The sequence below is a fragment of the Erinaceus europaeus genome, chromosome 9, assembly GCF_950295315.1.
Source record: "Erinaceus europaeus chromosome 9, mEriEur2.1, whole genome shotgun sequence".
NCBI lineage: Eukaryota > Metazoa > Chordata > Mammalia > Eulipotyphla > Erinaceidae > Erinaceus > Erinaceus europaeus.
The window spans coordinates 5,613,326-5,637,861 of NC_080170.1; the positions used below are offsets into that span (position 1 = coordinate 5,613,326).

At 53.3% G+C, this 24,536-nt stretch overlaps 1 protein-coding gene across 1 annotated transcript in view; it reads left to right on the top strand.

Moving 5' to 3' along the window:
- PANK3 (pantothenate kinase 3) overlaps nt 1–23,962 on the top strand; it is a 25,679-nt gene extending 1,717 nt beyond the window's left edge. Inside the window, exons 2-7 of the mRNA XM_060197120.1 lie at nt 11,318–11,670; nt 13,289–13,542; nt 15,822–15,998; nt 17,250–17,373; nt 18,957–19,082; nt 19,251–23,962. Of these exons, the coding sequence (XP_060053103.1) occupies nt 11,318–11,670; nt 13,289–13,542; nt 15,822–15,998; nt 17,250–17,373; nt 18,957–19,082; nt 19,251–19,301 (1,085 nt within the window). The 3' untranslated portion in view covers nt 19,302–23,962. The remainder of the gene's footprint in view (nt 1–11,317; nt 11,671–13,288; nt 13,543–15,821; nt 15,999–17,249; nt 17,374–18,956; nt 19,083–19,250) is intronic.
- Nucleotides 23,963–24,536: the final 574 nt, after the last annotated feature.

The window sequence follows — 24,536 nt, forward strand, 5'->3', positions numbered from 1 at the left end:
ACCGCCCCGCACACACACTCCGGGTCCTTGCAGCCAACTCGGTCCCCCGCGGCCCGCACAGTTCACGGGAGCCCTGCCGCCTCCTCCCTGCAGCCTCCCAGGAGCAGGCCGGCCCTCGTCCTTGCTGTGTGAGCAGGGCGCAGAGTCTGCGGCGCACGTGGGGCGGGTGCTGTGTTTGGGGAAATGAAGTGCTGCTCGCTCTGTTCAGTGCTCAGGAGCAGTGATGGAGAAACCTCAGACAAAGTGTCCATTTTCTGATAGGCAAAAGGCAGCTTGATTGTCTACTCAGGGCCTTTGGTGGTGGTGGTGGGTTTGTTTGTTTGTTTGTTTGCCACCAGGGTGATCGCTGGGGCTCAGTGCCTGCACGACGAATCCACTGATCCTGGAGGCCATTTCTCCCGTTTTTGTTGCCCTTGCTGTTGTTGGATAGGACAGAGAGAGACCTGCAGAATTCCTTCACCACTGGTGAATCGATCCCCCTGTGGGTGGGGAGCGGGGGCTCGAACCAGGATCCTTAACGCTGGTATTTGCGCTTAACCCCCTGCGCTGCCACCAGCACCCTTTTTTTTTAACTAGAGCACTGTTCAGCTCTGGTTGATTTATAGTGCTGTGAGGAACCTGGGACTTTGGATCTTCTGATAGGGAGGCATCTGCATAACCATTATGCTGCCTACCCCACCCTACTCACTTCTCTCCGGCATTTCAACAGGGAACTGTCCGGAAGAGGATTAAGTATAAAAGTGTCATTTTTTTCTTTATCATGCAGGTTGGCTGAAGATTTGTTTTATGTAGGGTTTGGTGTTTGTTTTGCTAGAGCGCTGCACAGCTCTGGCTTATGGGTGGGGGGGGTGGGGGGGGGTTGCTCCTGGGACTTTGGAGGCTCAGGCATGAGTCTCTTTGCAGAACCAAATGTGATATCTACCCCGCGCATTTATTTACTTTAAGATTGAGTCACCCCGAGGACCACCGTTGTGGTACGCGGTGTCAGGCCTTCCCATCCCCTTGTGTAGGGCGTGGGGGTAGCAGATTGACGGAACACGTTGATGTAGTCGGTTTATTTTGTTTGTTTCTCTTGTAATTGGACTTGAGTGGTTTGTTTGTTTTCTTTTACCAGAGCACTGCTCAGCTCAGGCGTACGGTGGTGCAGGGGATTGAACCTGGGATTTTGGAGCCTCAGGCATGAGAGTCTCTTGGCATAACCATCATGTTATCTCCCCACCCGGGTGGAGCGCTTTGTTAGGCTCTCACTTAACTGGAAGAGCAACTCTGGTGCTTGAAGGTGCATCATGGTGACTTAGCAAGCGACTTATGCTTTTCACCTGTGTTAAAAACTTGGCCGCCTGATACATCACCAGGTTAAAACCAGGTGCGTGCATTGAGGCAGCCGAAAGGACTAAGCGGGCGGGGGGGGGGGGGGGGGGGGTCGGGCGGTAGCGCAGCGGGCTAAGCGCACGAGGTGCAAAGTGCAAGGACCTACATAGGGATCCTGGTTCAAGCCCCTGGTTCCTCACCTGTGGGGGGGGGGGGTCGCTTCACAGGCGGTGAAGCAGGTCTGCAGGTGTCTCTTCCTCTCCCCCTCTCTGTCTTCCGCTCCTCCGCTCCTCTCTCCGTTTCTGTCCTGTGTAACAGCCAGCCAGAAATCAAGAGGGAAGGGGAGAGACAGACTCCCGCAGCCCTGCTTCACCACTAGCAAAGCTTCCCCACTGCAGATGGGGACCGGGGACTCGAACCCGGGTCCTTGCATATTGTAACGTGGGCGCTCGACCAGGTGCGCTACTACCTGGCCCCTCAGGGTTTTTTGTTTTTTCCTAAAACAGTCCACTAATGTTTTGAACTTTCCCCCGATGCTTTTCGTTAGCTAAGAACAGTTAAGAAAATCCTAGTTTGGTGGTCTGGGAGGTGACACAGCGGTAAAGCTTTGGACTATCAAGCACGAGGTCCCAAGTTCGGTCCCCGGCAGCACAGGTGCCAGAGTGATGTCTGGATCTTTCTCATAAATAAATAAATAAATCCTTTAAAAGAAAAAGAAAATCCTAGTTTGACGCAGGTGTTTTGGACAGAAAGTCTTGAATGTTTCGTATCCTACACACATACACAGACAGTAAGCTAGATACCCCACTTAAAAAGTTAAGATCATTGGGAGTCGGGCAGTGGCGCAGCGGGTTAAGCGCAGGTGGCGCAAAGCACAAGAACCGGCATAAGGATCCCGGTTCCAGCCCCCGGCTCCCCACCTGCAGGGGAGTCACTTCACAGGTGGTGAAGCAGGTCTGCAGGTGTCTGTCTTTCTCTCCCTCTCTCCATTTCTCTCTGTCCTAACATGAATAACTACAACAACAATAAAAAAAACAACAAGGGCAACAAAAGGGAAAATAAATAAATAAATATATATATATATATATTTATAAAAAGTTAAGATCGCAAAGGGGGAAGAAGGAAGCAGAGCACTGCTCGGGCATGTGCAGTGCAGGGGCCCTATAACCCGGGACGCCATGCATGCAAGTCTGGGACTCTCCCCACCGCACCGCCTCCCTGACCACAGCACTAGTCTGCGGGGCTTGTGGTCCAGTCTGCCGTGGTGTCAGAGAGACCGTCCGCTGCTCCGATCACTTAAACCCGCACGACGCTGGTTCAGGGGTGGAGCACAGGCCTTGCCTGCGCAAAGACCTTGCTTTGATCTCTGGCCCCACGTCAGCGGGGTAAATGGCCAAGCGGTGCTGCTAGTCTCCCAGCAAGACGAGGAGGTGCAGGGAGGGCGGGCAGCCCAGAAGGCGCTCAGCGGGCAGAGTGAACGCCTTCACACTGGGCCTGGGCTCGGTCCTTCGTGCGCCGTGTTAGTCTCCAGTGTCGCTTGGTTCTGCTTTTAAGATGATTGGGCGCGTGGGTATCCCCCTTTCCGTGAGTAATTTGGTAAGAAAAATGCTTCTTGACAGGTGCCGGCGGGCAGAGTGGGCGGAGTGTGACAGCGTCCGCCGGGGTCCCCCAGTGCTGGAGGCGGGCCTGGAGCCCTGCCCTGGCCAGGCCAGGCTGTGCTGCTCACACTGCCGTAAAGTGTCACCTGTCGGCTAGCAGACACTCACAACCACTAGTGCCATTAGCGAAGTGACACCTTCTAGTGTGTCAAAGGACGGCACCGGCCCTGTCCCTGGTGTTTCCAGACTGGGTGACCGACTGACAGACCACAGAAAGCGGAATGGGTGGGGGCTCTTTGAGGCCGCATGTGTGGCTCCTGGGATCACGGAGAATGCAGTCTAGTGAAGAGACTGCGTGTTTACCATCGAAGTATTTATGTTTATGGGCATTTTTTTTTTTTTTGTCCTAATCTTAAATGGCCGATTGAGGACTGTATTCTGTAAAGACATTTTTCGTTGGTGTTACTCGCCCGGCTGACCCACTCCGGCCCGCCTAGAGGCCGAGCTGAAAGGCTCCGCCGAGCGCCCGCACACGCTGGCCCCCGCGCCTCCCGCTGCCAGCTGTGACAGAGGTCATGGCCCCGCGCCTCCCGCTGCCAGCTGTGACAGAGGTCATGGCCCCGCGCCTCCCGCTGCCAGCTGTGACAGAGGTCACACGCCTGAGTGTTTTCGTGCCGCCGGACAGTGTCAGTCAGTCCTTGGCCCCTAGCGGGGAGTTGCGGCCTCTCTTCTTGCGTGTTGCATCACTGTGTGCTTTTCCTTTCTCTGGTCTGAGGACACGAATTCCAGGACAGCTGAGTGGAAAGGATTGCAACAGCAGAAGCAAGGCCTTCCCCCCAGCACTGCTCAGCCCCGGGTGGCGGCACTAGGGGCTGAACTGAGCCGTTGGCCTCACCCCCCAACCTGCCGGTTTGTCTTTCTGTAAGCTTCCTTCCTTTCTTCCTTTCTTCTCTCTTTCTCTTTCCACCAGGACAGAGAGAAATTGAGAGGGGAGGGGAAGGGAGAGAGAAAGACACCCGAAGGAAGGCCTGTTTCACCGCTTGTGAAGCGTCCCCCTGCAGGTGGGGAGCTGGGGGCTCGGACCCGGACCCCTCGGTGGGTCCTTGCGCTTACTGCTTAGCCGGGCGCCCACCGCGCAGCCGCTGGAGTCACTGGCAGGGCTGAGCTGTCTTCACCCCTTGCTTCTTGACTTTAAGCAGTGCTGTCATAACTGATCTGCCAGAAGTAGAAGGGTTGTTTGTTTTGTTTTGTTTTGTTTTTTGTCTTTCTTTTCTCATTATTAGTAATTTATCATTATTAGTAATTGACAGCCGACAGTTAAATACAGTAGTTGGTAGGTGTGTGGCATGTCTCACTTGTCACACACGTGCCAACTACTGTATTTTCTAGGCACCCCCACCCCCAGCACCTCCACTCAGGTCATACAGTCTCTCTCCCCTCCAGGGACACCCCCCAGGGCTCGGTGCCAGCACTACCAATCCACTGCTCCTGGCAGCCAGTTTTCAGTCCCCCTCCCCCCCCCCCCGTTTTATTCAGTGGGACAGAGAAATTGAGGAGAGGAGATAGAGAGGATAGAGAGGGAAAGAGACAGGCAGCTGCAGACCTGCTTTACCGCTTGTGGGCATCCTGCCTGTGGGGAGCGGGGTCTTGAACCAAGGTCCTTCCACATAGAACTCTGTGCTTACCCGGGTGTGCCACCACCCGGCCCCCCCCACAGCTTCTGATACTCTTCAGTATTTAATTTTTAAAATGAAAGCTTTAATGTTTATAGCAATAATATACCTTAGCTTGATTTTGTTTTAAAATTTTTTTATTATAATTTTATTACCTTTATTGGATAGAGACAGCCAGAAACCAAGAGGGAGGGGGATGGTAGAGAGACACCCGCAGCACTGCTTCACCCGTGAAGCTTTCCCCCTGCAGGTGGGGAGCGGGGCTCGAACCTGGGTCCTTGCGCGTTGTAACACGCACACTCAGCCAGGTGCGCCACCGGCGGGGCCCCTACCTTAGCTTGATTCATAACCATTTTGCTTTCTGTCTAGTTGTCTTTGAGATAAATCAGACTTGGCTGTTGTACGCAGGCCGGTCACCAGAAACCTTAGGAAGTGGCTGAATGGCTTTCTAGGTGAGGGGCTCCCCGTGGGGCTCTGCCTCTCAGAGACCAGGTATCACTAACCCTGCCCCTAGGCTTTTATCTTAATAAATTTCACCTCGGACAGGATTAGATAGCATAATGGTGATGCAAAGAGGCTCTCATGCTTGAAGTTCCAAAGTCCCAAGTTCAATCCCCTGCACCAGAGCTGAGCAGTGCTGTGGTAAAAATAAATAAGTTAATAAGTACAAAATTTCACCTCAGAAAATTTTCCTGGTCTCCTCTCCTCTCCTCTCCCGGATCAACTAGGAATACCAAAGGAGACCACCCGGGACCGAAACAAGACAGGACTAGAATGACCACAGGAACCCAGTAAATCACCCGTGAGTACAAACACGCGTGGCTGGTGACAGAGAGGAGAGAGGGGCCTAAGGAGAGATTAAGTGACTGCTAACAGTTCAGCAGTTTATCAGTGGAGACACCACCTCCAGTCTGCTCCACAACAAGGGGACAGCTGAAGGGAGGAAAGGACTCCCCAGAGACTCACCAAGTGCAACTCTGAGTCTCCATTGCTACTACCCTCAGAATCTGGAGCAGCAACAGGGAGGGACACCAGGGCACAGAGATCTAACCGGGAAACTCAGGAGAAGACCTATACCTCCTTGGCATAGCTGAGGGGCTGTGAAAGTCTCTTTGCATAACCACTGGATTATCTCTGCCACACCCTGCTTTATCTCTTGGTCAGGAGTCAGTGATTAAGCTAAGAAGCCTATTGATAGTTTAAAAGCCCTCAGGCTCCCATAGCCTACAGGGAAGAAAAAAAAGGCTTTTACACCACTGAGCTCCAACTCAGGGATTGAAAAAACTGTTAACATATATAAAATGGTTAAAACAACAAGAAAAAATATTGGAATCAGAAATGCAGGAACAACAAATGAGAAAATGGAAGAAAACTCTAATTATCTCATGGTTATTAGAGAGCTGAAAGCTGAAATCGCTGAGCTAAGAAGGCAACTAGCTGAACAAGCTAAAACAGTATCAGAGCAGGGCAACAAAATAGATGAACTCCAGAAAGCAGTAGAGGGCAGAGAGAATAGAATCTATGAGGCTGAAGACAGAATTAGCAAGATTGAGGATGAATTAGAGACAACTAAAGAAGAAGTAAGAGATCTCAAAAAGAGATTAAGAGATGCTGAAAACAACAACAGAGTCCTATGGGATGACTTCAAAAGAAACAATATACACATTATTGGCTTACCAGAGGAAGAAAGAGAAGGGGAGGAAGAAAGCGTTCTCCAGGCCATAATAGCTGAAAATTTCTCTAGTCTAGACAACACCAAAGACATAAAGATTCAAGAAGTCCAGAGGGTCCCAAACAGAATTATCCCAGACCTAAAGACACCAAGACATGTCATACTTAGATTGGAAAGGAATAAGGATAAAGAAAGGATCCTGAAGGCTGCAAGAGAAAAACAAAGAGTCACCTACAAAGGAAAACCCATAAGATTAGCAGCAGACTTCTCCATACAAACACTACAGGCCAGAAGAGAATGGCAAGATATCTATCGAGTGTTCAATGAGAAAGGCTTTCAGCCAAGAATACTGTATCCTGCTAGACTGTCATTCAGACTAGAGGGAGGCATCAAAACCTCAGACAAGCAACAGTTGAAGGAAGCAACCATCACCAAGCCTGCCCTGAAAGAAGTTCTGAAAGGTCTCCTATAAACAACCAGACCACCACAAATAGGACATATATCAAAACACTCTAAAACTCTACAAGAATTGCATTAAAATATCTTCAGTCTTTGATATCAATAAATGTCAATGGCCTGAATTCACCTATTAAAAGACACAGAGTAGGAAGATGGATCAGAAAACACAACCCAACAATATGTTGTCTACAGGAAACTCACCTAACGCAACAAGACAAACACAGACTTAAAGTGAAAGGATGGAAAACTATCATACAAGCCAATGGCCCACAAAAAAGGGCAGGAACAGCTATTCTCATATCTGACATGATAGACTTTAAAATAGATAAGATTAAAAAAGATAGGAATGGACACTACTTAATGCTCAGAGGATCAGTCAATCAAGAGGACTTAACAATTATTAATATCTATGCACCCAATGAGAAGCCATCTAAATACATCAAACTTCTACTGAAAGAGCTACAGCAATATATTAAATGGACTTACCCTATGACCCTGCAATTCCCCTCCTGGGGATATATCCTAAGGAACCCAACACATCCATCCAAAAAGATGTGTGTACACATATGTTCTTGGCAGCACAATCTGTAATAGCCAAAACCTGGAAGCAACCCAGGTGTCCAACAACAGATGAGTGGCTGAGCAAGTTGTGGTCTATATACACAATGGAATACTACTCAGCTGTAAAAAATGGTGACTTCACCGTTTTCAGCCGATCTTGGATGGACCTTGAAAAAATCATGTTGAGTGAAATAAGTCAGAAACAGAAGGATGAATATGGGATGATCTCACTCTCAGGCCGAAGTTGAAAAACAAGATTAGAAAAGAAAACACAAGTCGAACCTGAAATGGAATTGGAGTATTGCACCAAAGTAAAAGACTCTGGGGTGGGTGGGTGGGTGGGGAGAATACAGGTCCATGAAAAATGATGAATGACATAGTGGGGGTTGTATTGCTAAATGGGAATCTGGGGAATGTTATGCATGTACAAACTATTGTATTTACTGTTGAATGTAAAGCATTAATTCCCCAATGAAGAAATAAATTTATTTAAAAAAAAAAAGAAAATTTTCCTGGGAGTCGGGTGGTAGCGCAGCTATTAAGCGCAGGTGGCGCAAAGTGCAAGGACCAGTGGAAGGTTCCCGGTTCGAACCCCCCGCCCCCCCACCTGCAGGGGAGTCGCTTCACAGGCGGTGAAGCAGGTCTACAGGTGTCTGTCTGTCTTTCCAACAACAACAATAAAACAAGAGCAACAAAAGGGAATAAATAAATAAATAAATATTAAAAAAATAAATTCTGTCCTAGGGGCAAGGCAGTGGCACATCTGCTTTAAGAACTCCCATTCCAGTGGGCAAGGCCGCAAGTTCAAGCCCCTGGTCCCACCTGCAGGAGGGAAGCTTCACAAGTGGTGAAGCAGGGCTGCAGGGGTCTCTCTCCTTCTCTACCTCCCCCTCTGTTGCTGGGTGTCCTCCGGCCAGAACTGGGGACCGGCGGTGAGGGTGAGGCTCAGAGGAAAGGACCAAGCTCCGGGAGGGCTTCAGAGAGCCGTCTCCTTTGTGTTCACACGCGGGGCTAGATACACTGGTCACCATCCAGCAGGGACATGGGCGAAGCACGACACTCACGCTCTCAGGTCACACCTGCTTCTCATACCCAGCTCAGGCTCCAAGGCAAGTTACCAGCCTAGAAGGACCCAAGTTACGGCCTCATAAAGGGAGGTCGCCTTTCGGTCAGGCCAGAGAAGCGGGAGCCTCCAGGGTGTGTTGTGTGAGGAGGCGGCTCCCTTGCCCTGAGCTCGGTGCATCTCAGGCCACAGGGTCAGAGGAGGGACCCGCCTCAAGACTGGATGCAGAAGTGACAGGCCTCTGCCCAGGCTGGGGGACCTGCACCCCCACACCCCTCCTCTGTGTTTTCTGTCCTGTCCGATAATGGGGCGCGGGAGTGGGGCGGTCACCAGGAGCGGTGGATTCATAGTGCCAGTGAGATAACCCGAGTGGCAGTTTTAAAGAAGATTGCTAAATGGATCTTGCTCCCCGGTATCCCTTTCTTTTTTAATATTTATTCCCTTTTATTGTCTTATTGTTGTAGTTCTTGTTGTGATTGATGTCGTCGTTGTTGGATAGGACAGAGAGAAATGGAGAGAGGAGGGGAAGACAGAGAGGGGGAGAGAAAGACAGACACCTGCAGACCTGCTTCACCGCCTGGGAAGCGACTCCCCTGCAGGTGGGGAGCCGGGGGCTCCGCTCCGCTCACCGGTATTTCTGATTATTTCTGACCGACATCCCTTAAATGCCAAGAATGAGCCTGTGGGGAGCACTTTGCATTGCTCAGCGGTGGCTTCCAGGTTGGAAGTTGTTTGAGGGCTGCGGCGTGAGAGTCTGCAGATACCTCCCTGGCCCTACTTTTTTATTATTATTATTTATTTTTGCATCTCTTGTAATAATTACGGTTCCAGAAAATAGAAACCAGCCTCCTAGGACAGCGCCTGCCTCTGGCACTCACTGCAGCAGCTGGTAGGCCGGCCACCTGCAGCGCTGGCACATTCGCAGTGCTGATTCTTTGAGCTCTGCCCAGCTCTGACTGGTGCTGGTGGCAGACCTGTAGCTTCAGGCGCACGTCCTGTGCCCTCACGCTCCGCTTTCCCTCCCTCGGGGTGTGATTGTTTCATGGGAATTAGCTGTTAGCTGACTGTCCCAGCCTGCATGTTGGGAGTGCTGCTCTCACCTCTCTCCCCCCCTTTTCTCTCCTTCCCTCCCTCCCCCCCTTTCTCTCCCTCCCTCTCTCTGCCACAAGGTTTATCGCTATGGCTTGGTGCCTGTAGAGAAAATTCACCCCTGGTGATTTTCTTTCTTTTTTTACCCAGAGCACTGCTCAGCAGCTCTGGTTTATGGCGGCTCAGAGGATTGAATCTGGAACTTTGGAGCTCACACACCGGTCTCTCTGCATAACCACTATGCTGTCTGCCCCCACCCTCTTTCTTCTGTATAGACAGAGAGGTGGGGAGAGGGAAGGCGAGAAAGAGAGCCCCCTGCAAGTGGGGACGAGGGTTTGAACCCCAGTCTTCCTGTATGGTAACGTGTGTGCTGCCTCCTGTGGAAGAAAGAAACGGAGTCGGCGGTCGGGTGGTAGGGCAGCGGGTTAAGCGCACATGACGCAAAGCATGGAGACCAGCGGAAGGATCCCGGTTCGAGCCCCCGGCTCCCCACCTGCAGGGGAGTCGCTTCACAGGCGGTGAAGCAGGTCTGCAGGTGTCTGTCTTTCTCTCCCCTCTCTGTCCCCTGCATTTCTCTCTGTCCTATCCAACAACAACGCCATCAGTAACAACAATAATAATAATCACAACAATGGTAAAACAACCAGGGTAACAAAAGGGAAAAAATGGCCTCCAGGAGCAGTGGATTCCTGGTGCAGGGCCCCGGCAATAACCCTGAAGGAAAAAAAAAAAAAAAAAGGAAGGAAGGAAGGAAGGGAATCTAAAGTCAGCTCCTCAGCTTCTGGTGTTTGGGCTTAGGGTCTCGGTTTTAAGTGACCCCTGGGTGATTTCTCTTCACGCTCTGGACGCCGTAGCCTCCTGGCAGGTGTGAGGCTCCTGCTGCCACCCGCACCCTGTGCTGAGCTTTCTGGCTGGCGGCCGGCTGTGCTGCTCTCCTGCCTGGAGCGCCCGCCCGGTCCTGACTGCGGGCGGCAGGTTCAAGGCTCGGCTTGGCCTCGTGTGTCTCGCGCCCCCTCGGTGTGCCCCCTTTGCCTAGTCCCCCTCACCATACCGACCCACTGAAACGTGGGCGTGGAATTCAGAGTTCTCCTGGTGTTTAGAAATATTTTTTTCTTGTATTTGATAAAGCAGAAATTTAGAGGGCGTTGGGAGAGAGACAGATACCCACAGCACTGTTGCACCACTCCCGAAGCTTCCCCCTGCAGGTGGGAACCGGGGCTTGAACCCAGATCTCCTTACACATGGTCACCTGTGTGCTCAACTAAGTGGCACCCCCGCCCGGCCCCCCACTCTGCTCTGTGTCTGTATGCTGCCTTCACCCCAGGCAGACTGATCTTCCCACGAGGATGAGAGTTGGGTTGTATTCACTGGGCTGACATTCCTGTTCACTGGAGGGAGTTGACGGAGCTGAGGCTCAGAGAGAGGCGTGGTTTTCAGGGCCGCCGAGCCAGAGAGCACCAGAGGGCACCGGCACCCTCGCACCCGTGCCAGGCTGCCCGCCCTGGTGGCTGCCTCGGCCTTCATCAGCACTTCCTGTTGCCAGCCCAATGCCCCAAGACACCTGACAGACGGGGCAGAGAGAGCCCCTTCCCAGGGGGCAGCTTTCTCTTGGGCTAGCTGAGATGAGCTCAGGCCGGCTTTATTCGACTTGAGTCAAGGTTTTGGTCCTAAGTCTCTAGCCCCCAGGCCCCGAGTGGGGGTGCGATCCATGTGTGTCTGAGTGAGAGGAAGACAGAGGGCCCCCCCCCCCCTGCGGGAATCGTGAGGCCCTGGGTCAGCTCCAGGCACCCTTGTTGTGGGCTTCAGAGAATGGGCGGGGCGGGGGGCTGCCCTCCCCCACAGGGGCGACGTGTCGCTCACTCCCCGCTTCCCGGCTCGCCTCCTCCCGCAGCTTTCCCGTGGTTCGGCATGGACATCGGGGGCACGCTGGTGAAACTGTCCTATTTTGAACCGATCGACATCACGGCAGAAGAAGAACAAGAAGAAGTGGAGAGCCTGAAAAGCATCCGCAAGTACCTGACGTCCAACGTGGCCTACGGCTCCACCGGCGTGCGCGACGTGCACCTGCAGCTCAAGGGGCTCACGCTGTTCGGCCGCAGGGGCCACCTGCACTTCATCCGCTTCCCCACCCAGGACCTGCCGACTTTCATCCACATGGGAAGGGATAAGAACTTCTCCACCTTGCACACGGTGCTATGTGCTACCGGAGGCGGTGCTTACAAGTTTGAAAAAGACTTCCGCACGGTAGGTCCCTGCCCTGCCCTGCCCTGCCCTGCCCTGCCCTGCCCTGCCCTGCTGCGGCTCCTGGGTCGGCCCCCTCCCTGGAGCAGGCCCCACTGTTGGGGTGCTGTCTGTCTGGGGGTGCGGCTCCTGGGTCCCCGAGGGAAGGGGGTGTTTCTACCACTGGAGGCGGGGTGAAAAGCGCCTTCTCCCCTCCCCGTTTCGGCCTCTGGCAGGGCTGTTGGGCGGGAGGACAGACAGGGAGCTCACTGGCCACTCCAGGCCTCCCTCCAGCCCTTGCCGTCAGGGTGCGAGCTTTGCTCTCCTGGAAATCATGCTTCTGGGTCCAAAAGCTTGTCCCTCTTGGGAGGAAGTTCTGCTTGGAGAACAGAAGTGATGGCTCCCTGCGACCCACGAGGAGCCCGGCGATCGGGGCAGTGCCAAGTCTTAGGTTTGTTTTCTCCTGTGAGCAAGAACGTTAATTTGCGTTCAGTTCGTTAAGTAACTTGAACGCAAGTTTTACTGCTTATTTTGCTTTCACTTGTGACTTCTTTAAATATTTCATTGACTTGTTTTTATGAGAGGAGAGAGACCAGAGCTCTGCTTAGCTCTGGCCCGAGAAGGTGCCCACACACCTCACTGCAGGCGCGCAGGCCCTGGGCTCCGACACTGAGCAAGCTCTCCGGTCCCAGGAAGCGTCTTGACACTCTGACCTGTAGTGAGCTTGAAAGCTCCGACCTAGTCCCCAGACTATAACGTACGGTGCAAATGAAGGGGGTCTGGACTGCAGAGATAGCATAATGGCTAATCAAAAAGGCTTCCGTGCCCAACTCTGAAGTCCCAGCTTCTATCCCCCGCACCACCATAAACCAGACGTTAGCAGTGTCCTGGATGGAGGGAGGGGGGTATGTCTGCTTGGGACAGTGAAATCATGTAGGCGTGAGAAAATAAAGAACGTTAAGGGTAGGGGTATAGCATAATGGTTATACAGAGAGACTTTCATGCCTGAGGCTCTCAAGTCCCAGGTTCAGTCCCCCACACCGCTATAAACCAGAGCTAAGCAGTGCTCTGGTAAAAAAAGAAGGAAGAAAGAAATTTAAAAGAAACGAAGGGGCTTGTGTGTCATCGTAGAGGGTGTGATGCAGCCATTAGAAGCTAGGACACAGACACCATAACTCTGAGGGAGTCCAGTGCTGACATTGGTTTTGCTGCTGGTGACAGGCCAGGTGCCTTGGAGAAGAGGCCAGCATACAGTATTGTTTGGTGAATGTGCTGGTTGCATTCCTGCAAAGTGAGTGTATACTGTCTGCCAAAGCCGCGTAGCTGAAGTTGGTGTTTCGATGCAGATAAAGTGCTCTGGGTTCCATAGGCTCGGGTAGCTAGCTGTCAGTAGCCTCTCGCGTCCGTCTTTGTAAAAACCATCGATAAAACACTTCCAGAGGCAGCAGCACCATCCAGAGAAGCCCCCTGAACGGTGTAAAGTCCTTACAAGGTTTTGAGATGAAACCGAAAGCGAGATGCGGGTCGTAGAGCGTCGTGAAGGTCTGCGGACCACACGATAAGCTGCAGGCTCTGTCGGCGGGCACCCGTCCAGACGGCCCGGCCCGTCACTCGCTTGACCAGCCGTGTTCTGTGTTTACAGATCGGAAACCTCCACCTGCACAAACTGGATGAACTTGACTGCCTTGTGAAGGGCTTGCTGTACATAGACTCCGTCAGCTTCAACGGACAGGCGGAGTGCTACTATTTTGCTAACGCCTCGGAGCCCGAGCGGTGCCAAAAGATGCCTTTCAACCTGGACGACCCCTACCCGCTGCTGGTGGTGAACATCGGCTCAGGAGTCAGTATTCTCGCCGTCCATTCCAAAGACAACTACAAGCGCGTGACTGGCACAAGGTAGGCCGTGTTTCAGGCCCCTGGGCGGCAGCTGCCTGCCGTGGCGCGTCTTGCGTACCAGTCCCGCGGTGCCCCTGCTGGTGCTGGCTGACACGCGCACATCGTGACGTCAGGAGGCCATTTCAGGCCTGGGTCCAGACGCAGGCCTAGTTACTTCTGTTTAGCTGCTGTTGTTATGGGAAGATTGAGTGGCAGCTGAGAAGGGGTCTTTACCTCCAGTGATCCCACTAGCTGATTCCGATTCTCCAGAACGCTGGTCTTTGCCCTCACTTCCCTTTGTTATCAGCGTAAAGCGGGCCCCTTGGTGTCCTTCCTCTGATACTGAGAAGAGAAAAACAGATCCTAGCCACGTTCTTGGAAATGGGTTTGTTTTCTATTCCAAGAGCCTCCCCAGAATGTTAAGTGGTCGGTGTGTTTCACCCTAACCTGGGCCGTGTGCTGCCTCAGTTCTCCTGCGTGTCGCAGTCAGTGATGGGGCAACACTGTAATGAATTCGCACACGCTCAGATAATACTGATTGATCCCCTTTTATTTTAATGAGAGAGAGACGGACACCAGAGCACTGCTCGGCTCTGGTTTAAGGTGGTACTGGGGCCACAGGAGCCTCAGGCATGGAAGTCGTTTGTGTAACCATTATTCTGTCTCCCTGGGCCCCTGACTGATCTCTTTATTATGAGAGATGCCATTAATGTTCTAAAGATCTCACAGCATTTTCTATGATGCCTGCGATACAACGTTGAAATGAGATTTAAAAATTGATCTTGTGTTTCTTTTAAATACTTAAGCAACTTTTAGGAAAGTAGAAACTCCTCTGACACCTTAGAATATACTGCACAAGGGCCTGGTGGGTTAAGCGCAGGTGGCGCAAAGCCCAAGGACCGGCATAAGGATCTCGGTTCAAGCCCCCGGCTCTCCACTTGCCAGGCGGTCGCTTCACGAGCAGTGAAGCAGGTCTGCAGGCGTCTTTCTCTCCCCCTCTGCCTTCTCCGTCTCTCCCAATTTCTTTCAGTCCTATCCAACAACAAGGGCAACAGAAATGGGGGGGGGGATGGCCTCCAGGAGCAATGGATTCATAGTGCAGGCACCGAGCCCCAGAGAAAACCCTGGAGGCAAAAAAAAGTATATTTCAGATAAATTCATGGGAAAGAAATCCAGTCTGGTTTCAGCTTTACAGTAGCACTCTCATCTCAGTGTTTTATTTCTAGCTAAGCAGGTCGACAAGGCAACTCCTCGTGCCAGACAACTGCGGGGCTGCTTGTCCAGCAGAGGCGTGTCTAAAAGACGTAACAGGTTTATTCAGCGGCGAGTCAGGGACCAAACCTGGGAGAAGTACAGATGCGGCCAGGGACCAAGGGTCTTGGTTCCAGGGGTTAGAAAGGCACATGTTGCCCTTCTCTGATCATACCCCGGAGCGGAGCGGAGCAGACGGGGTTCCGCTCACTCACAGGCGGCCAGCCTGACACGAATCTCACTCACCGTATTCACTCTGGGTCCTGTAGAGTAACTTACTGGTGAGTCTCGCTGACTTGACTTTGAACACTAATTCTTTTTTTTCACGTGCACCAAAATATGCTCACTTTTAGCACTTGTGAGCTGACAGCGGGTAAAGGTAAGAAGCTCTGATAGGCCAGACCAGGGAGATAGCCTTTAGTGGCTGTACTAAAGGCTTTGCTGTCTGAGGCTCTGAGGTCCCTGGTTCAATTCCTCGAGCCCGCACAAGCCAAAGGAAACGGAGAGGGCAGGGGGGGGAGACAGCAGGATGGTTCCGTAACAGACTCTCCTGCCGGAGGCTCTGAGGTCCCAGGTTCAGCCCTCAGCACCACCAGCAGCTAGAGCTGAGCAGGCCTGTGCTCTTTCTGTGTCTTTGTGTCACTGTATTTCCCATTAAAATCCGTAAAATGTAAAAGTAAGTAATTTTAAAAGGAAAAAGGGGAAGCGAAAACAAAAGCCAAACCCCTGACAGCTGCTACAGTACAGGACTGGCGTGGCGGCCCCCGGTGCCAGCCTAGCACCCCCCACCCCCATGAGTTCTCTCGGCACCTCAGCAGGCACTGCTCAGTGCAGAAGGAGGAGGTTTCTTGTCCGGCACGCTGCTTCTGCCAGGTGGCTCTCCCCCCCCCCCCCCTCGGGTGTGCCCCCGGGTCAGCCTCTGGCACGGTCCCGCACTGCTCTGCCAGCCCTCACTCAGGAGCGGCGCTTGTGTTTGTTGAGTGGATGGACAGACGGACGCTCACTACAGTTAGCTGTAGTGTAACGGTGGCTCCCTTCCTCTCCTCCAGCCTGGGAGGGGGCACCTTCCTGGGCCTCTGCAGCTTGCTCACGGGCTGCGAGAGCTTTGAAGAGGCTTTGGAGATGGCGTCCAAGGGGGACAGCACCCAGGCCGACAAGCTGGTCCGCGACATCTACGGAGGCGACTATGAGAGGTTTGGTCTTCCTGGCTGGGCTGTGGCCTCGAGGTGAGTTGACGTTTACCCTGCGACTAACTGCTTGCGTGGCTTTTGGAAACCAGTATATTCGAAAGTCGTAATAGTGCTGCCTTCTTTAAGGGGGGAAATTCATTTTCATGGGAGACCGACCAGAGCACCGCCCGGCTCTGACTTTTCGGTGCTTGGCCAGCAACGGTTAGTGTGAGCTCCCTGGCCTGGCACTGCCTTCGTTATAGACACTGATTTTTTATTATCGCTGTTTGATAGACACAGCCAGAAATTGAGAGGAAGGGGGAGATAGAAAGACAGAGAGTCACTCTTCACTGCTTGTGAAACTTTCCCCCACAGGTGGAGGGACCTGGGACTTGAACCTGGATCCTTGTGCATTGTAACATGAGCACTCAGCCAGGTGTGCCACCCACCACCTGGCCCCCTAGTGGCAGCATTCAACCCAGTTTAGGATCTGAGTATTTTACAAATAAGGTGAATAGTATTGAGTCTGCCTGAGGTGAGCACACTATTGGAAACCAATTTTACTAATTCTGTGCCTACCTACCTGTACTCATCTTTGAAATAATACATATATATATGGCTCAGTGCATACAGCATTGGGCTCTCAAGCATAAGGTCCCGAGTTCAGTCCCGGCAGCACATGTACCAAAGTGATGTCTGCTTCCTTCTCTCTTGTATCGTCCTCATTAATAAATAAAACCTTTAAAATGAATATATAAGGTCTGTATTCCCACGTGTGCTGTTCTGTGATCGAATCTGGGATCTGTAAGAACAGCAGGAGGCTGCAGCGTGTATGGAGCCTTGTCTGCTTAACTTCGACCCCCCCCCCCCCCATAAGGTTATCTTTATATGAGTGAGAAACAGGCAGAGGGAGGGAGCCAAGCACTGCTCGTCTCTGACTTGTGCTGGGATTGAACCCGGGATCTCTGAGGCGTTGGGCATGAGGGTGGCGCAGTACCGCTGTGCTGTCCCCTGGTCCCCACGGCCCTCCTGCCCCCTCCCCGCCGGGCAGAGCTTTGCAGGCCAGGCCGGCTGAGGTGGGTGTCCCAGCCCGGTGGTGGTGCGACTGGTTTCTTGGCCGCCCCCACCAGCAGCTTGTACGCGTGGCTCTCCCTGTGGCGTGAATCCACGCGTGTGTGTGCAGTGCTGCCTGTGTCCAGCAGCTTGTGCGTGTGGTTCTCCCTGTGGCGTGGATCCCTGCATGCGTGTGCAGTGCTGCAGTGCTGCCTGCCTGTCTCCAGCATGACTTGGTTTTGCGTTTCTCTGCAGCTTTGGGAACATGATTTACAAGGAGAAACGAGAGTCCGTCAGTAAGGAAGACCTGGCAAGAGCGACCCTCGTCACCATCACCAATAACATCGGCTCCGTGGCTCGCATGTGCGCCGTCAACGAGGTAAAGGCCGCGGCCCAGGCAGGCGGGCCGGGGGTGGCGCACCGGGTCCTTGAGGTCCCGGCTCAACCAGTCAGCCCCAGGACTCGTCGGGGTTTACACACTGCCCCGATCAGCTCGCCTTTACAGAAAGAGCGGCGAACGGGGACCGGAAGTAGGGCCAGTCGACGGCCCCTCCCTTACCCAGAGGCAGCCTCTAAATGCGGGGACGGACGGGGGACAGGCGGGGAGTGGCGGGGGGCTCTGCGAGGCCTGGCGTGCCGGCCGGCGTTCATCCCGCCGCCCTCGGCTTCTTTACAGTGCTGTCTTGTGGCATAGGTTCAAGCAGCATTGTACAGGGCTATGAGGGCGCCGGGGCCCTGCTTCCAGAGCCGCCGGGCACAGCCGGTCTGCCCGCCTCTCGCTCAAGGGTGGCGGTTCTGGGGCTCCGGCAGGCGTTGCACACACGCGTCCTTGACCCCGAGCACTTCGAGATCAGTTGGGAGGTTGCTGTCCGGGATCCTCTGGCTGCTCGTTCATTTATTCACTGGGCTCCTGTGTCCAGAGGGCCGTGTGCTCGGCCTTGTGGCCTCGCCTCTACTCGGGGCGAATCACTCTGCGTGTGCCGAGCTCTCTCTCAACTGTCTTACCCAGTAAAAAGTGGACAGAGGAGCAGTGGGCTCGCAGTGCAGGCACCGAGCCCCGTGGTAACCCTGGGGGCACAAAAGAGAAGGGTTCTGAATGGAGCAGAGAGGCAGAAGCAGGTGGCCCTGTGTGGCCTGCGGAGAACCCGTGTGAAGACCCAGCCGCAGCAGCATCAGTCTGTTTAACCTGCTTTTTTAATTTTCTCGCAGCGATTCGACAGTGTAGGGAGTTGTGCCATGGCTAGGTTTGGGTAGTGTTTGACTTCGGGCATGAATGGTTTGCAAGCTCTCTGGGTCTAGATGTTCACTGGCGGTTGCCCATAAACCGATCAGACCGAAGTTTGCAGTCTCCAGACTCCCAGAATTGGTACACCGCGAGAGCCAGTCTGTTATCAGGGGAGAAAGAGTGGGGGTGGTTTTAGTTCCTTGGCTGCGGGCCTTTGCGCGGGGGGGGGGGGGGGGGGGGGGGGCTTCACTGCTCCTGGCTGGCCTCTCTCTCTCTTTTTTTTTTTTGTCTTAAGAGGGTGAGAGGTAGAGGAGGCCCGTGGTGCTCCCTTGTGGAGGCTGGGTCCTGAACATGATAGTGTGCTCTGCTCTGGGAGCTCTCCCAGCCCAAGATATTTACTCCCTTTTGTTGCCCTGTTGTAGTTGTTGTTATTGATGTCATTGTTGGATAGGACAGAGAGAAATGGAGAGGGGGGGGGAGAGAAAGACAGACACCAGCAGCAGACCTGCTTCACCACTTGTAAAGCAACCCACCCCACCCCCCCGCAGGTGGGGAGCCGGGGCTCAAACTAGGATCCTCACATTGGTCCTTGCACTTTGTGCCCCCTGCGCTTCACCCGCTGCACTACCGCCCAACTCCCTTGTTGGCATTTTTAAGTCAAGGTTTTTCTCATCTCTAATATAAACCAGGTGACACTCGCCCTCCCCCCCAGTCATTCCTTTGTTTTGTTCTTGCAGAAAATCAACAGAGTTGTCTTCGTTGGGAACTTTCTGCGGGTCAACACCCTGTCGATGAAGCTGCTGGCCTACGCGCTGGACTACTGGTCCAAGGGGCAGCTGAAGGCGCTCTTCCTGGAGCATGAGGTAGGGCCCGGCCCGCGCTTCCTGCCCCGCCCCCGCGTACCCAGCTTCTGTAGTGCGGGTGTGGAGAGGTTCCAGGACAGCTGTTTGTAAACAGATCACACAGAATCTGTCGTCTTAGTGGTGGCACACGCTGCGTTAATTGATGCTGTCTTTTAAACGTTTACACAGGGATACTTTGGAGCGGTCGGTGCACTCCTCGGACTGCCAAATTTCAGCTAAAGCATCAGGTGCCTCTGATGCGAGACCCAGGAGGGACTGAGAACCAGTGTGTTTTTACCGCTTTTCCTGTCACCGGGGACCAAAGGCCGAGAGAGCGGCGAGCGGGCCGCTGCGGGGTGTTGCCGCCGTGCCGAGCGAGCCTGTCGTGGCCGCCTTCTCGTCCAAGTGCTGCCTTCTCTGCGGCCAGTGTTATGTCCCACTTGCAATACAGCCTCCGTGCCAGCTGCCGCTCGAGACCCCGTGGCCACCTTCGCAGTACTGTACGCTCAGCCGCACGTCTGCCAGACTCGAGAGACGCTTGACGCATAAAAATAGTTGATTCCGGATGCTTGTTGTAAGTCTGCTCTCTGAGTTTGATGGGACAGGATCTCACACGCCCTGTATCCGAACTTCCTGAACAGTCAATCAGAGATGATCGTCTGAGGTGATTTAGAAGTGTTACGGCAACATTGATTCTTCACTGGTGGTTCTTGTGACGCATTCCCTGCTCCCCAAGAGCATGTCCGTGTACTATTTCCCTAGGAGACTAACTTTTCTCAAATGCCATAATTTAACTGAAGTAATACCGTTAAGTAATAGCCCAAATTTTAAAACAATTATAGAAAATGCACATAAATTTGATAACATTGCACTTTCCAGATCTTGAGTTTTAGTACATTTTAAGATACTTAATTTTTTAATTGGAGGCCTAGCTAGTTCCTTGCAAGTCTAGTCAGTCAAGTCCTGCACCTGTCCTGACAACATGCTTAGAGCAGATGCTTCCAGTGCCTTGGCAGATTCTGAGTCCTTCCTTCCTGCCTCATCTCGGTCTGAAATGAATCACTTCTGCTTCCTTAGAGCTGAACCCTCAAGGCTGAAGAATCGGTTCTGTTGTGAATTTACTCTGATCAGATGCTAGGGAATCTGAAAAGCCAAGTCACGTTGAAAGCCTTTGATTCTGAGGTAGTATCACAGAACCAGGCGAGGTCAGTGTTCAAACGTTCATGTAATCAAAAGTCGAGTTCTAAAATGTATGACTCCCTTTTGCCTTTGAGGTCTCCGTTTTGAAGTTTTCTTTAAAATGCCAATCTTTTCAGGACTTCGCTATGGCAGTGACATTTTAGAGGTTGAGGAAAAGTCGTTGAAGACCATTACTATTTAGGAAGTAGAAGGACTTAGGGGAAAAAATATCTGTCCCCTTAAGTTACGAGTAAGTCTGGTTATACTTGGAAGCGTTTCCAAGTTGTTTACAGGAAGGAAGAAGTGTTACAAAGCCATTTGACAGACCACTGTTTTGTTCCACAGACATGAGTTTTCAGATTATCGAGCGACTACTTGATGTAGACACGGATTTCTCCTTTTTTCTTTCTCAAAAGGCGTGAACATATGAGACTACCTAGAGGGCAGAGCATCTGGAGGAAACTGTCCAGGGTCTAACTCTTAATCCAGGACAGCTCGCTGGCCTTTTAAAACCACTGACTAGATGCTTCTCCCCCAAAGGTGCCTGTTGATCTTAAGATGCTGTGTGACGAGCTTGGGTTTTGAGGGATGGGAACTTCAGGTCGGTCGTGGTCAGTCGTATACTTGTGCCAGGCTGAGCCTTCGGGTTCCCGAGGTAGATGTGGAATGTTAAGTAAGGTCTGTGTCGTCCTGACCTGCTAACTGGAGTCTAGTTGAGGTCACCTGCAGGTGAGCGGCCACTATCCACTGGTCTTGACGCGGAGTTCCTAGGCTGGGGGAAGCCTAGCTTTTGATCGCGGTGGGGAACTCGGCTGAGGCCTCTGCTGTGCCACCAGGCCCTGTACTCCTGAGCCAGGCCCGTCTGATCCCTAGAAATCAGGTGTGAGCCACTTACAGTGAATATTTTGATTCCATATTGTGATTTAACCCCATGCATTTGGCACGTTACCTGGCGTAGCGTAACCCGCAGGAAGTTAGCCAGGGGCCATTTGGCCTCTGTGCTCACAGTCCTCGGTGTGGACCGGCCCGGCTTCAGGCTCTCGGCAGCGGTACAGAGCTGGACAGCACGGTCGGTTCCCGGACTCAGTCCTAGTGGACACCCTTTAGAAAGTCTGTGTAGGGGAGTCGGGCGGTAGGACAGCAGGTTAAGTGCAAGGACTGGCATAAGAATCCTGGTTTGAGCCTCAGCTCCTCACTTGCAGGCGGGTCTCTGCATGCGGTGAAGCAGGTCTGCAGGTGTCTGTCGTTCCTCCTCTCTGTCTTTCCCTCCTCTCTCCATTTCTTTCTTTTTTTTTTTTTTTAAATATTCCCTTTTGTTGCCCCTTTTTTTATTGTTGTAGTTATTCTTGTTATTGATGTTGTCATTGGATAGGACAGAGAGAAATGGAGAGAGGAGGGGTAGACAGAGACGGGGAGAGAAAGACAGACACCCGCAGACCTGCTTCACCACCTGTGAAGTGACTCCCCTGCAGGTGGGGAGCCGGGGGCTCGAACAGGGATCCTTACGCTTTGCGTCACGTGCGCGTAACCCACTGTGCTACTGCCCGACTCCCCTCCTCTCTCCATTTCTCTCTGTCCTACTTAACAACGACGACATCAATAACAACAATAACTACAACAATAAAAAGGGGGCAACCAGAAAAGGGAAAATAAATAATAAATGTGTATGCAGGCGCACATATTACGATGTGCAAGGGCCTGGGTTCGAGCCCCCGGTCCCTATCTGCAGGGGAAAAGCTTTGTGAGTGGTGAAGCAGTGCTGCAGGTATCTATCTGCTTCTCTCTCCCTCTCTATCACCTCCTTCGCTCTTGATTTCTGGCTGTCTCTATCCAATAAAGATAATTTTTAAAAAATGCCTTCTATTAAAAAAAAAAAAAAAGCCAGTGTATGTATGTAGACTTTCTGGTCCTTCCTGGAGGTCTGCACATAAACTCCTTATGGCCCGAGTTTCATTTCCACTCTGGAAAGCTCTTCCCCACTTTCTGATCAGGGAGTTCTCTCAGCCTCGGTAAAGAACACACCTAAAACTCGGCTCCACCACCACCCTCTCCCATCAGAAGTCTCCCGCAGCCCAGCTTCCCTGCCACCTAGTGTTAAGGGACCGGCCCGGCCAGCCTGTCACCCTCGGCTGCCCTCCCCGAAGCAGGCTGGTCACGCCAGCGCCCTTGCCAACACGCGTGATGTGTGCAGCCTCCCAGAGGTTCTGCTTATTTGCCAAATCTTGGGACCGGAGCCCCCCGTCTTTCCTGTTGGTTTGCAGATGCAAACCCAGTTATCGCACCTCAGTCCCAGGTCCTAAAAACCCACTTCTGTGAGAAAGCAATGCGGCCGGGAGGGCCCGGCCTTCCCCTCCAGCCTCGCCCTCGGGCTGTGCCGTCCGGGGGTGGGGGGTACTGTCCTTGTAACCACTCTGCAAATCCTCCAGCATCTGTGTGGCGGCTTTCTGTTGAGCACTTTATGGTTCTGAGTGTCTTGTCTTTGGGAATGGAGTATTTTTCCTCTTAAAGCCATGTAGACAGCTTGATGATCAGAGAAAGCAGAAGCCCGTGCTTTATCCTGCGTCTGTTTTGCTTTCTTCAGAGACTCCTTGAACTTCAAGATGATTTGCCATGAGCCTGGGAGCTAGTCTCAGTCCACTGGCGGTGTTTCGGCTCTAGGGTAGCACCGGAAAGCTTCAAGCGGGAGGGAGGAGAAAATCCTGCCTGGTAGCTGCTGCAGGTTCTGGCGCCTGTGACTAGGTGGCCCGTCCTGTGACTAGGGAGCGTGGCCAAGGGGGCAGCAGCCCGGCTGGCCGTGAGGTGACTGCCGGCCGGCATTCAGCGTCCCCTGTGCGGGACGCGGGCCGTGGTGGGAAGAGCCGGGCGCGGTGTGCGGGTTGGGGGACACTGGGGAGGAGTGGCCCCGGTCCAGGGGCCACAGCAGCGCTGCCCGTGGCTCACTGAGTGACCGCAGCTGCTGTGGTAGGACTCCCCAACCCGTGGGGGCACCTCGAAGTGGCCTGCGGGTGTGTGGGCGCTGGTCTGCGGCAGTCTGGTCTTAAGCCATGTGGGACGTCCTGCTGTCCTGTCGGTTCACGGCATTTCCGGAGGGGACCGTCAACTGCAGCTCCCTGGCCCTGCTGTGACGGCCCGGTGGCGCCCCCCCCCCCCCAGCCCCCCATTGTAGGCCTTGACCCGCCGCAGGAGCTGCAGCAGACCTGACTGAGTGACGCCTGCGTGAGTCCCGCCCGGTGGCTGACCACATCTGCCCTGCTGTGGCCTCCCCCCAGAAGCCCTTGCAGCCTTACTCCCCGACCGCGTTGCTCCCTGGTCGGTCCAAGCTGTGTCTTGCTGGGGCCCCTCCACCCCGACCCTGTGATGTACAGATGTATAACGCGCCACAAAGGTGACTGACTCCTAGTCAACTAAGTTGTAACCTATTGTAACCTACACAGCATCTCCTGTAAATTGTCTAATTTATTTTTTCAGTTCTGTACAGTTTCCTATGTAAATTGTTACGCTTTGTCATGACGGCCTGCTCTGTAAATTCCCCCGCCGGCCCCCGCACGGGACAGACGGGCGGCTCGGGGTTGCCTGTGTGTGTCCCGTGGCCGTTCAGCTGATGTCCCCCCTCGGCCGCCTTTTCTGTAGTTGAACTTTTTCTAGTTTTGTTCCTGTTCTAAACAGATGTTCCGAACTATCCTTTCTATCTCCTACTTTCAGAATAAAGCCTTTACATTGTTGTTGCCTGTGTGTGTGTTCGGAATTCATTGGACGTGCTGGACAGACGCACACTCAGGACGAGGTCGGTGGGGCAGAGCGGAGGCTCTCGCAGAGGAAAGGGGCCTTGAGTCTCGCTCAGCTCTGCACCTCGGGGCCCCGCACAGAGAGCACACGGGCAAGTGCTTGGCCAGGCGGATGAGTACCGTGCATTCCATGAGCACTTGTCTAAGGAGCTACCGCCTCCCCGACCTTGAGGGTGGTGAGGGTCAGCGCGCAGAGGGCTGCTCTCCTGGCTGGGAGGCGAGGTCATCAGATGCAGGGGCGCCTACGAGCCCCACGCGCTGTGGGGTAGGACGTGAGCAGGCGGGCAAGTCAGCCCCTGGGTTTCAAGTCTGCGATTCCCTGAGTTACTGGAGTCTCAGTCAGGACACACGGACGCCCGGAGGCTGGAAGCAGTGTTTACTGACTGCGGGCTGCTCAGCAGACTCAAGTCCAATAAAGGAACTAAACCCTGGGAGCCAGGTGCTAGTGCATGTGTTACCATGCACGAGGCCCCAAGTTCAAGCGTTCGGCCCCCACCTCCAAGGGGGAAGC